General features: G+C 40.4%; 1 protein-coding gene across 1 annotated transcript in view; it reads left to right on the forward strand.

Annotated features, from left to right (window-relative positions):
* pcmt (protein-L-isoaspartate (D-aspartate) O-methyltransferase) overlaps positions 1-13187 on the forward strand; it is a 36911-nt gene that overhangs the window by 19017 nt on the left and 4707 nt on the right. The window contains exons 4-6 of the mRNA XM_055639052.1: positions 5861-5965; positions 6539-6659; positions 12744-12829. Coding sequence (XP_055495027.1) covers positions 5861-5965; positions 6539-6659; positions 12744-12829 — 312 coding nt within the window. The remainder of the gene's footprint in view (positions 1-5860; positions 5966-6538; positions 6660-12743; positions 12830-13187) is intronic.

The raw sequence follows: 13187 nt of genomic DNA on the forward strand, positions 1-13187 counted from the left end.
TCTGACCTGTTTTTGTATTGGTAATATACAGTGGCTAAGATTAGAGGTAGATTGAATAATCTTGTCGGTAATAGTTATTGCTTGGCATGCGGTTTGATAATCGCCTATCGGTTATCAGCCTATGCCTGATCTTTATTTGGGTTGAATTGCAGTTGGGTTTCTTCATCATCCAAGCAATTATAAATGGAACTGAGCATTGCAATCAGTAAGTGACTTTGCATCTAACCAGGTAGTCGGTAAAAGGTAGTAAACATTTAGGTCTCAATTGGTGCCGTGTTTTATTTCAGTAACAACATTCTCGCATCAAGAATAGGTTGCAATAACATCTCAATTTCTTTAAGCTAGCTTTGACTCCAGTAAGGATAAAGAATTTACTTATTTTCCCATTGACTCCATTTTACCTACAAGTCTTTAATTGCATGCTTGGTCAAGTGGTACTTTTAGTCTCTTGCTTTGCATTTGCAAATTATCTTTTTACCTGGGTGTGGGTCAAGGTTGTTGAGAGATCTTTTGGTTAGTGCATAATATAGATTAAACATTAGTGCATAAATGTGCTTGTGGATAACTTCCATCTCTGAGAGCAGACAGGAATGTGGAGTACGGGAGTAATTGGCCCCATTTGGAGTTGTCTTGTCTGGCCTATATAGCTCTCTTCCTCCAAGGCTATGGAAGCTGTCTTTAATACATTGCATTTTTGGTAAGTATGGTGAATGTCTGGAATATCTGGGAATATGGAGTTGGTATCTTTCTCCACCTGGTTCCATCTGCTCATCATCTTCCACTCCCCCACACCCCACCTGATTTCACCTATCACTGACCACCCTTGCTTCACCCTTCCGTCTCATCCCTTTCACCTCTCTGTACTGTACAGCTTCCCTCTCCACTCAGTTTTAACACAGGTCTCAACCTGGATGCTGCTTGACTCAGTTCCTTTAGCTTCATTTTCATATCTCCATTTTCCAGCATCTGCAGTTGCTTGTGACTCTAATTTTTGTCTGTATTGATGATGTGTAGGGAGATTACTCTTTCTGGTAGCTCCAACATTGTGTGTACCAGGTCATGAGAAAATAAATCATGGCTGGTCCAAGTCATGATCAACTGGATCCTGTGGATGTTTAAGAAATAACTTCAGATGCTGGAAAAATCAAAGGTAGACAAAAATGCTGGAGAAACTCAGCAGGGGAGGCAGCATCTATGGAGGATGGATCTTGTGGATGGTGCTATTGACTTGCTGAATTTTGTGGATCTTTACCATTACTGGAGCTTCGCAGTGTGATGGAGAGTGGTACTCTGGACAGGTTCAATGTAAGATCAATCGAAGGAGAATGAAAATTGGTAATGTAGGAGGTGCCATTGCTCACCTTTGGCCTGAGGTCAGTGGACGAAGTCTGATGTCCATATGAAGGATATTCACCACCACCCCTAACTGATTTTTTTTTTTTTTAATTTAACTTTTTTTTCCCTCTTTCTTGTTTATCATATTGTTTCCAGTGTACTATGTTTACATATTCTGTTGTGCTGCAGCAAGTAAGAATTTCATTGTTCTATCTGGGACATATGACAATGAAACACTCTTGATTTCACAGCTTTGCACAGCCCCTTGTACATGCAGCACGGTGGTGTAGCGGTAGGGCGACTGCCTTACGCCGCCAGAGACCAGGGTTCGATCCTGACAATGGGTGCTGTCTGTACGGTGTTTGTACGTTCTCCCCGTGACCTGCTTGGGTTTTCTCCGAGATCTTTTGTTTCTTCCCACACACCTACAAACTACAGGTCTGCAGGTTAATTGATGATGTAAATGTAAAACTTATCCCTTGTGTGTGTGTAGGGTAGTGTTAATGTGCGGGAATCGCTGGTCGGTGGGCCAAAGGTTTGTTTCCGTGCTGTATCTATCATCTAAATTAAACTTGTGGTGGGTCTGACTGACTGGGCAGCAGATGTCCACCTGATAGCTGTGCTTAATAATTTGAGTCTGATTTAGGCATGTGCTTTTGTGGCATTTCTTGAAGGGTTTGTTGAGCTGGGTGTGCCTTTGTCATTCTCTTATTTAAACTGGTGCCAACAACATTTTTCCTAGCAGGTTGGTGCATTGTAGTGACTTGTTTGGACATTTGGGGTAGTTAAGGCAATGAGATTGAGGCGAGTTTGGAATTATAGGTGCATGTATCTAGCTCGGAAAGGATGAGATTTTCATCCCCGAGGATATTAGTGATTTGTTGTCAATTATCATTAGGAAGAAAGAGGAAGAGAAAAGGTATGGGAGAAATATCTTGATGTCTTTGACAATGGGTTGGTATCACAGAGGTCCACACCAACCAACACAAGGATTGCAGAGTTCAAGGTGGCTCACCCAATGCCAATATCAGCCACATCCGAAGAACATCCCATGGCAGCAGAGGTTATGTAAAGCCCTCCGGGCGTTCCATATTCATAGTGGACAAAAATGCTGGGGAAACTCAGCGGGTGAGGCAGCATCTATGGAGCGATGGAATATGTGACGTTTCTGGTTGAGACCTTTCTTCAGACTAATGTGAAGGTGGGGGGGGGGGGGGGGGGGGGGGGGGGGGGCGGCGGGGGGGGGGGGGAAGGAAAGAAGGGGGGGGGGAGGCGGAGACAGTAGGCTGTGGGAGAGCTGGGAAGGAGAGGGGTAGGAGGGAGAAAGCAAGGACTATTTGAAATTGGAGAAGGTGAATGGAGAAGTCAATGTTCATACCGCTGGGGTGTAAAAGTGACACGCAGAGAGATGGGGCGGGGGGGTTTATGTTGCCCTGCAGGACTTTAGGTGGCCATTGTCAACCGTTAATTTCCAGCCCTCCTTTTTCTCTGGAGATGCTGCCTGGCCCACTGCGTTACTCCAGAACTTTGTGTTTATCTTTGGTATAAACCAGCATCTGCAGTTCCTTTCCACACTGCCCAGGTTTAACCGTGGCTGTGTAGTCTGCTCGTCCTCCATGTGACTGTAATTTTCTGCCACATGTCAATGATGTGGTTTGATGGATTAATATGTGACTAACGTTTGCCTCTAGTGTAGATGGATAGTAGAATTGTGGGGAGAATAGGTCACGGCAAAACATGGGTGATTGGGTCTACTCTATGCCAACATGGATCCAACGGCTATCTGTCCTCTTATGGCATAAAAAAAATGTAGAATGGGTCTTTACATCTTATGATGTTTAGTTTGGAGATACAGCATAGAAACAGGCCCTTCGGCACACTGTCCGCGCTGACCAGCGATCCTCGCACATTAACACTATCCCACACACGCTAGGGACAATTTGCACTTACGCCATGCCAATTAACCTATAAACCTGTACGTCTTTGGCGTGTGGAAGGAAACCGAAGATATCGGAGAAAACCCACCCGGGGAGAACATGGGGAGAACGTACAAACTCCGTACAGACAGCACCCGTAGTCGGGATCGCACCCATGGTCGGGATCGAACTCTGGTCTCTGGCGTTGTAACGCTGCAAGGCAGCAACACTGTGCTGCCCGAGTGAGTGAAGTTTGTATGTAATATGCATCCTCTCATAATGAAGATGTATTCTTTTGAAGATGTACATTGATGTCAGTACAGTGATTTGGTAAAAGAGCCGAGAGCGAAAGTGTATTGGGGATGGTTTGTGTTCGCAGCCATCAGAAGAAAATGTGATCTCCCACCCTCTAGTGGATGAATACAGTATTACTAGCCCAGCTAGTATCGGTGTATGGTTAGAAACATTGCATTGACACAACAGATTTTGGCTTCTTTGGATTGTTATTAGAATATCTTTTCTCCATCCTGCTGCTGCAGACAAGTCAATGGAATTATTGTGGGATGTGTGTGTGGGTGAGTGGGTGCGCGCGAGCGATGGCCACCTTTATTGTTTCTGTAGCTATCGTCCACTCTGAGCAGAAGACCTTCAGAGTGTCGTGCACCATCAGGTTAGCGAAATGGCCATGCTAAAACAGTGCAACATGTCCCACAACGTCTTACCTCCAGGAAAGGATGATTTGAGGCCTGGAAGTGTTGTGAGCATGCTTTGGGACGAAAGGGAGGGAGTTTTCAAGACGATTACATTTCAAATATATACTATATATTTCATGCAAAGGCAAATGGAAACTATACATCAAGATTATTTGATTGCCCAGGTCCATACCTCATTTAAATTTAGAATTTTAGGTAACAATTACATTTCAGAGTATAATTTTTCAGTTCCTAGGAAATAAAACCGACTGCTGGAGGAACTTGATGGCCAGGCAGCATCTGTGTCAGCAGAGATAAATGGTGTTTTGTATTGAAGTGCAGCATCAACACTTGAAAAGTGGACCATTCACTGCCTCCACAGATGCTGCCTGATTTGCTGAGTTCTTCCAACTGATTGAAACTTCAGATTCTAGCACCTGCAGTCTCTTGTGTCTCAGTTCATTCGATCTGGCAGATCTGATCCATTTGTTTATCTGGTCCATTTGTTTTACTTAAGTTCTTTTTGGAGTTCATTACATTTATAAAACTGACATTTTTTCTTTCTACGGCCCGCTAAAATGTGCCAAATATATAATGTGGCCCTCGTGCTGATAAGTATGGGGTCCCCTGATCTAGTATATGACTTGTTACAGTCTTAAAATATAAGAACTGTTTCATTTGAAAAACAAAAGAACTCAAGAGTCTGTATGTCATAGACACTACAATGTTATTTTTTTTTTTTACTTGATTCAATCGGGTAAAATGTTTTATTGTAAGGTATAATTTTAAAAAAAATAGTGTGTTAAGGGAAACAAACAAGGAAATGGTGTCAATTCAAGATAAATGGTGTCAATCAAAAAATTCCTGTTTAAAGGATACTTCTCTCAGAGTAAACAAGCAAGGAACAGGTATGTTACCAGTAGGTGCAGGTGTAATATAAAATATTTTCAATATGATGAGTGTAAACAAGCAAGGAGTTTGTGTCATTTTATGGGATGATTATCACATATTTTCTGTATAAATTAAGAAGTGACACAAAAGTAAAATGTAGTATTTTAAGGTACAATAAAAAAATTACAGTATAAATTAAAGGTAAACAGGCAAGAAAACAGTGTCATTTCAAGGTACAGTTATCAAAAAATGTCTGCAGAGGGACATGGGGGTCCCTTTCTCCCTCTTTTTTCATTTTTTTCCTGTCTCATGCCTGATTGTAAATTATTGTTCCTGTGTGGGTAGGAGAGAGAAATATTTCTTGAAAGGTAATTTGATTTTTAACTCTGGCTTCCCAGCAGTAGATCTTTATTGATGGTCTAGTATGTGACAATTGATTAATTTCCTTGTTTGGGTAGGCTAAGAACACGCAATGCAAAATAAAGTCTGGAAATTTAAACAAAAAAACAGAAAATGCTAGAAATACTCCAACCTGAAACATTAACTTCCCACAGTTGCAGCTTGACCTGCTGCCTGTTTCCAGCATTTCGTGTTTTATTTTGGCACACGCAGCTTTCCTTTCTAACGCACAAGTGTTGTTTGCATTAAGCCGATTTTATTTTACGCTGCAAATTTGTCTATTTACTCCCATATTTGTTGAAATCATGCACATTTTTGCATCGAGGAGACGGAAAACTGAATCACCAGTTGATGCGGTTGTATGATGTGGTTAGACCTCATCTGGAACAGTGTTCAGGTCTGAGTACTCGGGGGAAATATTGGTCTTCTCTATTTATACTGGTCTGAAGAAGGGACTCGACCATAAACGTCATCTATCCATTTTCTACATAAAACATAATTTTATGGAAGAGAATGGTTTAACTTGTTTCGAGTTAAGTAACCAATGCTTTTATTTGATACCTGCGGTATCATTAGGTATTTATACTTGATCTCACTGTGTATATTGTGATCTATTGTCTCCACCAGCATGCATATGCCCTGGAACTGCTGCACGATCAGTTGGCTGAAGGAGCTAAAGCACTTGATGTAGGTTCTGGCAGTGGGATCCTCACTTCTTGTTTTGCACGGATGGTAAGTCTGTAGGGATTGTAAACATGGAGATCATTTAGAGATCCTTGCATGCTGCTCATTGTGAGTCTGTTATCAGGAAATGCAAGGGATAGAATATCACATCTGGATAACTAACCTGCCTATTCTTCCCTCTGGGGCCCCGTGTCTTCCTCCTCCCCAATTTGCATCTCTCCCAAATTCCACCTTTATTGAATATTGTTAAATGAATGGCTGATGTGCACACCTCAACACCAGCGAATATTGTAATTCCCTAAGATCTGGTCTTGTTTAAAGTAGAGTCGTTTTTAGGAATATATTGCACCTTTCATCATTATCATCATGACAGCAGTAAAGAGGTTGGTTTCCAATGTGGGAACGAGGTTAGATTGTATGTGGAACGGGGTTAGGTAAGCAAATTCCACCTCTGCTGGACGTCTCTCATTATTTAGTGGAATGTTACTTTTTACTATTTGGCCTCCTGTGGAAATGTGATTTATTTTAGTTTCCTATAATTTAATTTTTATGTTCTGAGAATTGTATTAGCACTAAGAAGGGAAAACTCTCTGAAGTTAAAACAAACCATCTCTTATCCAGGTTGGCCCAAATGGAAAAGTGGTAGGAATTGAACATATTAAGGAACTGGTAAATGACTCAATAACTAATCTAAATAAAGATGATCCATCGTTGCTTACATCAGGAAGAGTAAAATTTGTAGGTGAGTTTTTTGCATGTAAATCTGCAAAGCTTTATATCAGTTACTAGAATAAAATGTGGTTTTGCTTTGCATGATAAATGCCTACATATTTGTTCCATGCTTTATAAAAAAATAAAATAAAAATTTAAGTTGTGAAAAATGTATCATTCTGCACTATATGATGTTTTAGTAATAATTGTGTAAATGCAATTAAGAGCTCGAAACAGAAGTGATCTGTGAATGAAAATCGAGGTAGATAGGTTTGACTGTCATTAGAGACATGGCTGCATAGATAACATAAATTAGAGGCAATATTTAAGGCAGTGCATATGATTAGAAGTTTGGATGGAAATGAAACAATATTAAAGGAAGAATTTATTTCTGGAAATGGTACACATGACCCCTAACAGTGAACACATGGTAGGAGCCTGTCGGCAAAGTTTGGGAATAATCAGTGGGGTATTTGAATCTAAATATAGAGTAGAAAAATTAGATGGGCAAAGGGAGTTGATGTGATCTGCTTGCAGCGAGATCAGAACAGAATGATCTGAAACCAATTGGAGAGCAGATTATACAAGACCTGGAATTGTGCAATGACAGAATGAATTATTGACCTAATGAAAATAGTCCTGATATTAAAATTTGCATTGCATCAGGGAGACATAAATGGGTTCAAGTGTTCTAAACTTTAAAGGGGATTGTGAGGACATGGAATCAGAGCTGATTAAAGTGAACTTGCAAGTTAAGTAATCATCAGTTGAGATGCAGTTGCAAAAGTTTAATGGGATCTTTTAGATTAATTAAATACATTAAAATGAGAAAAACCTTCCTTGGAGGACCCTACCATCTGTGATGAACTAAATTAATGGAAGTAATAAACTAAGAAAATGCATTGTGCAAAGACAGCAAGTCGGAAGATTGGACAAAATATAAAAATTAGGAAAGACGACTAAGAAAGAAGAAATAAGACTATTGAAGGACAAATGTTGACTATTTCTGTATAATTTGCTCATATATGTGCATGGGCAATGTGCATGGGCAATAGACGGGTGATATTCTGACAAATTGGTAATATTCTAATGTTTGTAAGAAAATAACTGTTTGCACTTCACACATTTAAATAAAAACATCACTGAACCAGATATGCATACAATAAGTGCTTTTAAAGTTATTTGAAAAGGAATTGAGTGAATGTTAGCCTGAACGAAACTTGAGTTTGGGGAATTAGTAATGGAAAACAAATGAATGGCGGGTGAATTATATGGGTACTTTGCATTGGTTTGCATTAGAGGATACAAGTAATAGCCCAGGATTAGTTTTAAATTGGGAATTGGAACAGAGGAGGAATTTGGGGGAAATTGCAATGAGCAGGATAGTTGTAGCAAGCAAATTCTTGGCGCTGTCAAGTTCCCCAAGTCATCTTCGTATCTTGAAAGAAGTGTTCCACCTGAGTAAAGATGGATCTTGACCTGAAATGTCACCCATTCCCTCTATCCAGTGAAGCTGCCTGTCTCGCTGAGTTACTCCATCATTTTGTCTATCTTCGGCATAAACCAGCATCTGCAGTTCAGTCCTACACATAATTTATCTGCCATCTGTATGTATTTCAAATATCTATAGAAGCTCTTACTCTTTACATATCTGGCCAGCTCTGATTCAGATTCATATTTTCCTTCAATAGTCTTGCTTATCTTTGCCATTTTTTATATTCTGAGATATTTGATGCATTGGCTTTAATTTTTTTTAATCACCTTTTAGGGAAGATACCATTAGACTGGAAAATACCAAATATAAACTCCCTTATTCAAAACCTGAAGGAGAGAGAAAGAAACAAACTGCAGGCCATTAGTCTATAGTCTATATTAAACTAACCATAGACTTTTTTTAGAACACTTAAAAATCATTATAGCAAAATGAAAAATAAATCATGGTTGACCTATTTTTTAATTTATTTTTTAAATTAATGCATGCTTGGATATCAGGAAGCTAGTGGATGTACCATATTTGGATCTCCAAAACGCATTTGTTACGGTGTTACATCCAAGGTTATTGTAGAAATAAAAGCTGTACTGGCAACAACATTCTCGCACAATAGAAGTTGACAGGAAGCAATACACACCATAAATGGCTGATCAAAAGTTGCATCTAATGGTGTGACTCAGAGATTGGGTGTTGAGGTTACAACTTTGTATAATTTATGAACGCGATTGGAATGAAAGCCCCAAAGGCAAGGTGCCAACTTTGATAACACAAAAATGGGTAGGAAGGTAAATTGTTAAGCAGGTGACTACAACGAGACATAGTTTGAGTGGGCAACAATCTGGCTAATCGAGGAGTGTAATGTTGTCTGTGTTGGCAGGAAAAGTAAAGTGTATATTCTTAATGGGTGAGATTAGGTCATAAATAATAGGAGCAGAATTATGACATTCAGCCCATCAAGTCTACTCTGCCATTCAATCATGGCTGATCTTTCCATTCTAACCCCATTCTCCTGCCTTCTCCCTATAACCCTTGACACCCATACTAATCAAGAATCTATCTGGAGTGCCTTCCATAATGTTTGGGACAAAGATCCATTATTTATTTATTTGCCTCTGACCTCCAAAATTTGGGATTTGCAATAGAAAAAAATCACGTGGTTAAAGTGCACAGTGTCAGATTTTAATTAAGGCCATTTTTATACATTTTATACTCCAGTCTTTCCATCACATTTGGAAACTGTTATTGCTGTTTATCAACATGAGGACCAAAGTTGTGCCAATGATTTCAGTATAGGAGTAAAGAGGTTCTTCTGCAATTGTATAGGGCTCTGGTAAGACCACATCTGGAGTATTGTGTACAGTTTTGGTCTCCTAATTTGAGGAAGGACAACCTTGTGATTGAGGCAGTGCAGCGTAGGTTCACGAGATTGATTCCTGGGATGGTGGGACTGTCATATGAGGAAAGATTGAAAAGACTAGGCTTGTATTCACTGGAGTTTAGAAGGATGAGGGGCTATCTTATAGAAACATATAAAATTATAAAAGGACTGGACAAGCTAGATGCAGAAAAAATGTTCCCAATGTTGGGCAAGTCCAGGACCAGGGGCCATAGTCTAAGAATAAAGAGGAGGCCATTTAAGACTGAGGTGAGAAAAAACTTTTTCATCCAGAGAGTTGTGAATTTGTGGAATTCCCTGCCACAGAGGGCAGTGGAGGTCAAATCACTGGATGGATTTAAGAGTTAGAGAGAGCTCTAAGGGCTAGTGGAATCAAGGGATATGGGGAAAAGGCAGGCATGGGTTATTTATTGGGGACGATAAGCCATGATCACATTGAATGGCGGTGCTGGCTCGAAGGGCCGAATGGCCTCCTCCTGTACCTATTTTCTATGTTTCTATGAAAGGCAGAGAAGCCATTATGAAATTGAGAGACAATAAAACTGTTAAGAGACATCAGCCAAACCTTAGGTTTACCAAAATCAACTGTTTGGAACATCATTAAAAGAAAGAGCACTGGTGAGCTTACTAATCGCAAAAGGACTGGCAGGCCAGGGAAGACCTCCACACCCGATAGAAGAATTCTCTCTATAATAAAGAAAAATCCCCAAACACTTGTCCGACAGATCAGAAACACTCTTCAGGAGTCAGGTGTGGATTTGTCAATGACCACTGTTCATAGAAGACTTCATGAACAGAAATGCAGAGGTTACACTGCAAGATGGAAACCACTGGTTAGCCGCAAAAATAGAATGGCGGGTTACAGTTTGCCTAGAAATACTTAAAAGAGCAAGAGAAGATTAAGTTATATCAGAGTGATGGCAAGAGCAAAATATGGAGGAGAGAAGGAACTGCCCAAGTCCAAAGCATACCATCTCATCTGTGAAACACGGTGGTGGGGTATTATAGCCTGGGCATGTATGGCTGCTGAAGGTACTGGCTCACTTATCTTCATTGATGATACAACTGCAGATGGTAGTCACATAATGAATTCTGAAGTGTATAGACACATCCTATCTGCTCAAGTTCAAACAAATGCCTCAAAACTCATTGGCAGCAGTTCATCCTACAGCAAGACAATGACAAGACACCCAGCAACTGGTGATGTCCATGAATCACAGCCTTCAAGCAGTCATTGCATGTGAAGGATATGTAACAAAATACTAAACATGACTGTTTTCGTTAACACAACATTGCCGTGTCCCAAACATTATGGTGCCCCGAAATGGGGGGGGGGGGGGGGGGGGACTATGTATGAACACAGCTATAATTTCTATATGGTGAAACCAAATTGTATAAAAATGGCCTTTATCTGACAATATGCACTTTAACCACATGTGATTTTTTTTTTCTATTACAAATCTCAAGTTGTGGAGTAGAGGGAAAAAATAAATGATGGGTCTTTGTCCCAAACATTATGGAGGGCACTGTATCTCTGCTTTAAAAATATCCATTGACTTGGCTTTCAAAGCCATCTGTGCCAAAAAAAATCACAAATTCACCACCCTCTGACTAAAGAAATTCCTTCTCATCCCCTTCCTAAAGGAAGTCCTTTAATTCTGAGGCTATGACCTCTAGTCCTAAACTGCCCCACTAGTGGAAACATCCTCTCTACATCCACTCTATCCAAGCCTGTTATTATTCTGTACATTACAATGAGGCCCCCCCCCCCCCCCCATTCTTCTAAACTCCAGTGAGTACAGGTCCAGTGCCATCATACGCTCATCACGAGTTAACCCACTAATTCCTGGGATCATTCTTATAAACCTCCTCTGGATCCTCTCCAGGGCCAGCACATCCTTTCTTGGGTATGGTGCCCAAAACTGCTCACAATATTCCAAATGAGGCCTGACCAGTGCCTTTTAGAGCCTCAGCATTACATCCCTGTTTTTTGTATTCTAGCCCTCTTGCAATAAATACTAGCATTTTGTGTTTGCCTTTTTTACTACCAGTTCAACTTGCAGGTAAACCTTTTGGGAATCCTGCACCAGCACTCCCAAGTCCCTTTACACTTCCGATTTCTAGATTCTCCCCCCATCTGGAAAATAGTCTATGCCTTTATTCCTACTACCAAAATACATGACTCCACACTTTGCTACACTATATTCCATCTGCCACTTCTCTGCCCACTCTCCCACCCTGTCCAAGTTCTTCTGCAGAGTCCCTGCTTTCTCTGCACTACCTGCCCTTCCGCCTATTTTTGTATCATCCACAAACTTGGCCACAAAGTCTTCAATGCCCTCATCCAAATCATTAATATACAACGTGAAGAATAACGGCCCCAGCACCGACCCCTGTGGAACTCCGCTAGTCACTGGCAGCCGGCACCGGAAAAAAAAACCTTTATTGCCACTCTTCACCTTCTGTCATCTAGCCAACCTGCTATCCATGCTAGAATCTGCCCTTTGATACTATGGCCTCGCAGCTTCCTTAGCAGCCTCCTGTGTGGAATGTGTGATTGCAGATAAAGGTTGCAGAGCTCCTAAATGGAGAGGTATCTGGATGCTCTAGTGCATGCTTTGCCAAAAGCTGGTATGCCAGGAACAACGAAGGAAGCAAAGAAGAAAGAAAGCTAACTAAGACACAAATGCTGGAGTAACCCAGCAGGACAGGCAGCATCCCTGGAGAGAAGGAATGGATGACGTTTTGGGTCGAGACCCTCCTACACAAGAAAGCTAACTATGTTGTGAGAGGAATTAAATACAGAAGTAGGAAGGTTATTCTGTTAGAGGTAATGATGAGAATATATATGGAGTATTATGTGGAGCATTGATAGTCTTATTTGAAAATATAATATAATACATTTTAAGGCAGAGGTACACAGGTTTTTGATTAGCAAAGAGGTCAAGATTACGGAGCATATGGGAAATTAGAGTTGAGGTTAAATTTGCATCAACCATTATTGCATTAAATGATGGCGTATGTATTGTATTTAATGCCTAAGGGACAATGGCTTACTACTAATTTGTATGCATTTGACTTTCTTTTAAGTCTCAGAAAACCACACCTATTGCAATTACTTGAACATGTTAACATTTGCTTTCTTTTTTATTAAATGGTGAAAAATTCCTCTGTAATTGGACTTTTTAATTTCAATTTCCATCCTCCCTCCCCCTACGCACACACAGTGGGTGATGGTAGGCAAGGATACCCAGAGGAAGAGCCATATGATGCCATCCATGTGGGGGCTGCTGCAAGTACGGTACCGCAGGCAGTAAGTTCTCTTGAAACTGTTTAATTGAAGTTATAAAACATAGTTATTGCAAACTGAAATTCCCGCAAGTTCTTATGTCCATGGAAAGCAGTGAGAATGGCACCATTAGCATTAATAATTTTTACAAGTGCTTAAACCTTCCAATTAAAGGTGTTAGATTTTGTGTTTGGATCGCAGGGGATTTGAAAATAGTTGATAATATAGGAAAAATGTAACGAGAGCATCTGAGTTGACTGAATTCCCAAGATGTATTTCCTATATTTGGTTGATCCAGGGATCTTATTTGTTCTCGTAGCCAAAGGGTGGACAAAACTCTTAGTGTGGCTATAATTGGCCCAAAGTAAATGTAGTACTTCAG

This window comes from Leucoraja erinacea, chromosome 8 (genome assembly GCF_028641065.1).
Source record: "Leucoraja erinacea ecotype New England chromosome 8, Leri_hhj_1, whole genome shotgun sequence".
Classification (NCBI taxonomy): domain Eukaryota; kingdom Metazoa; phylum Chordata; class Chondrichthyes; order Rajiformes; family Rajidae; genus Leucoraja; species Leucoraja erinaceus.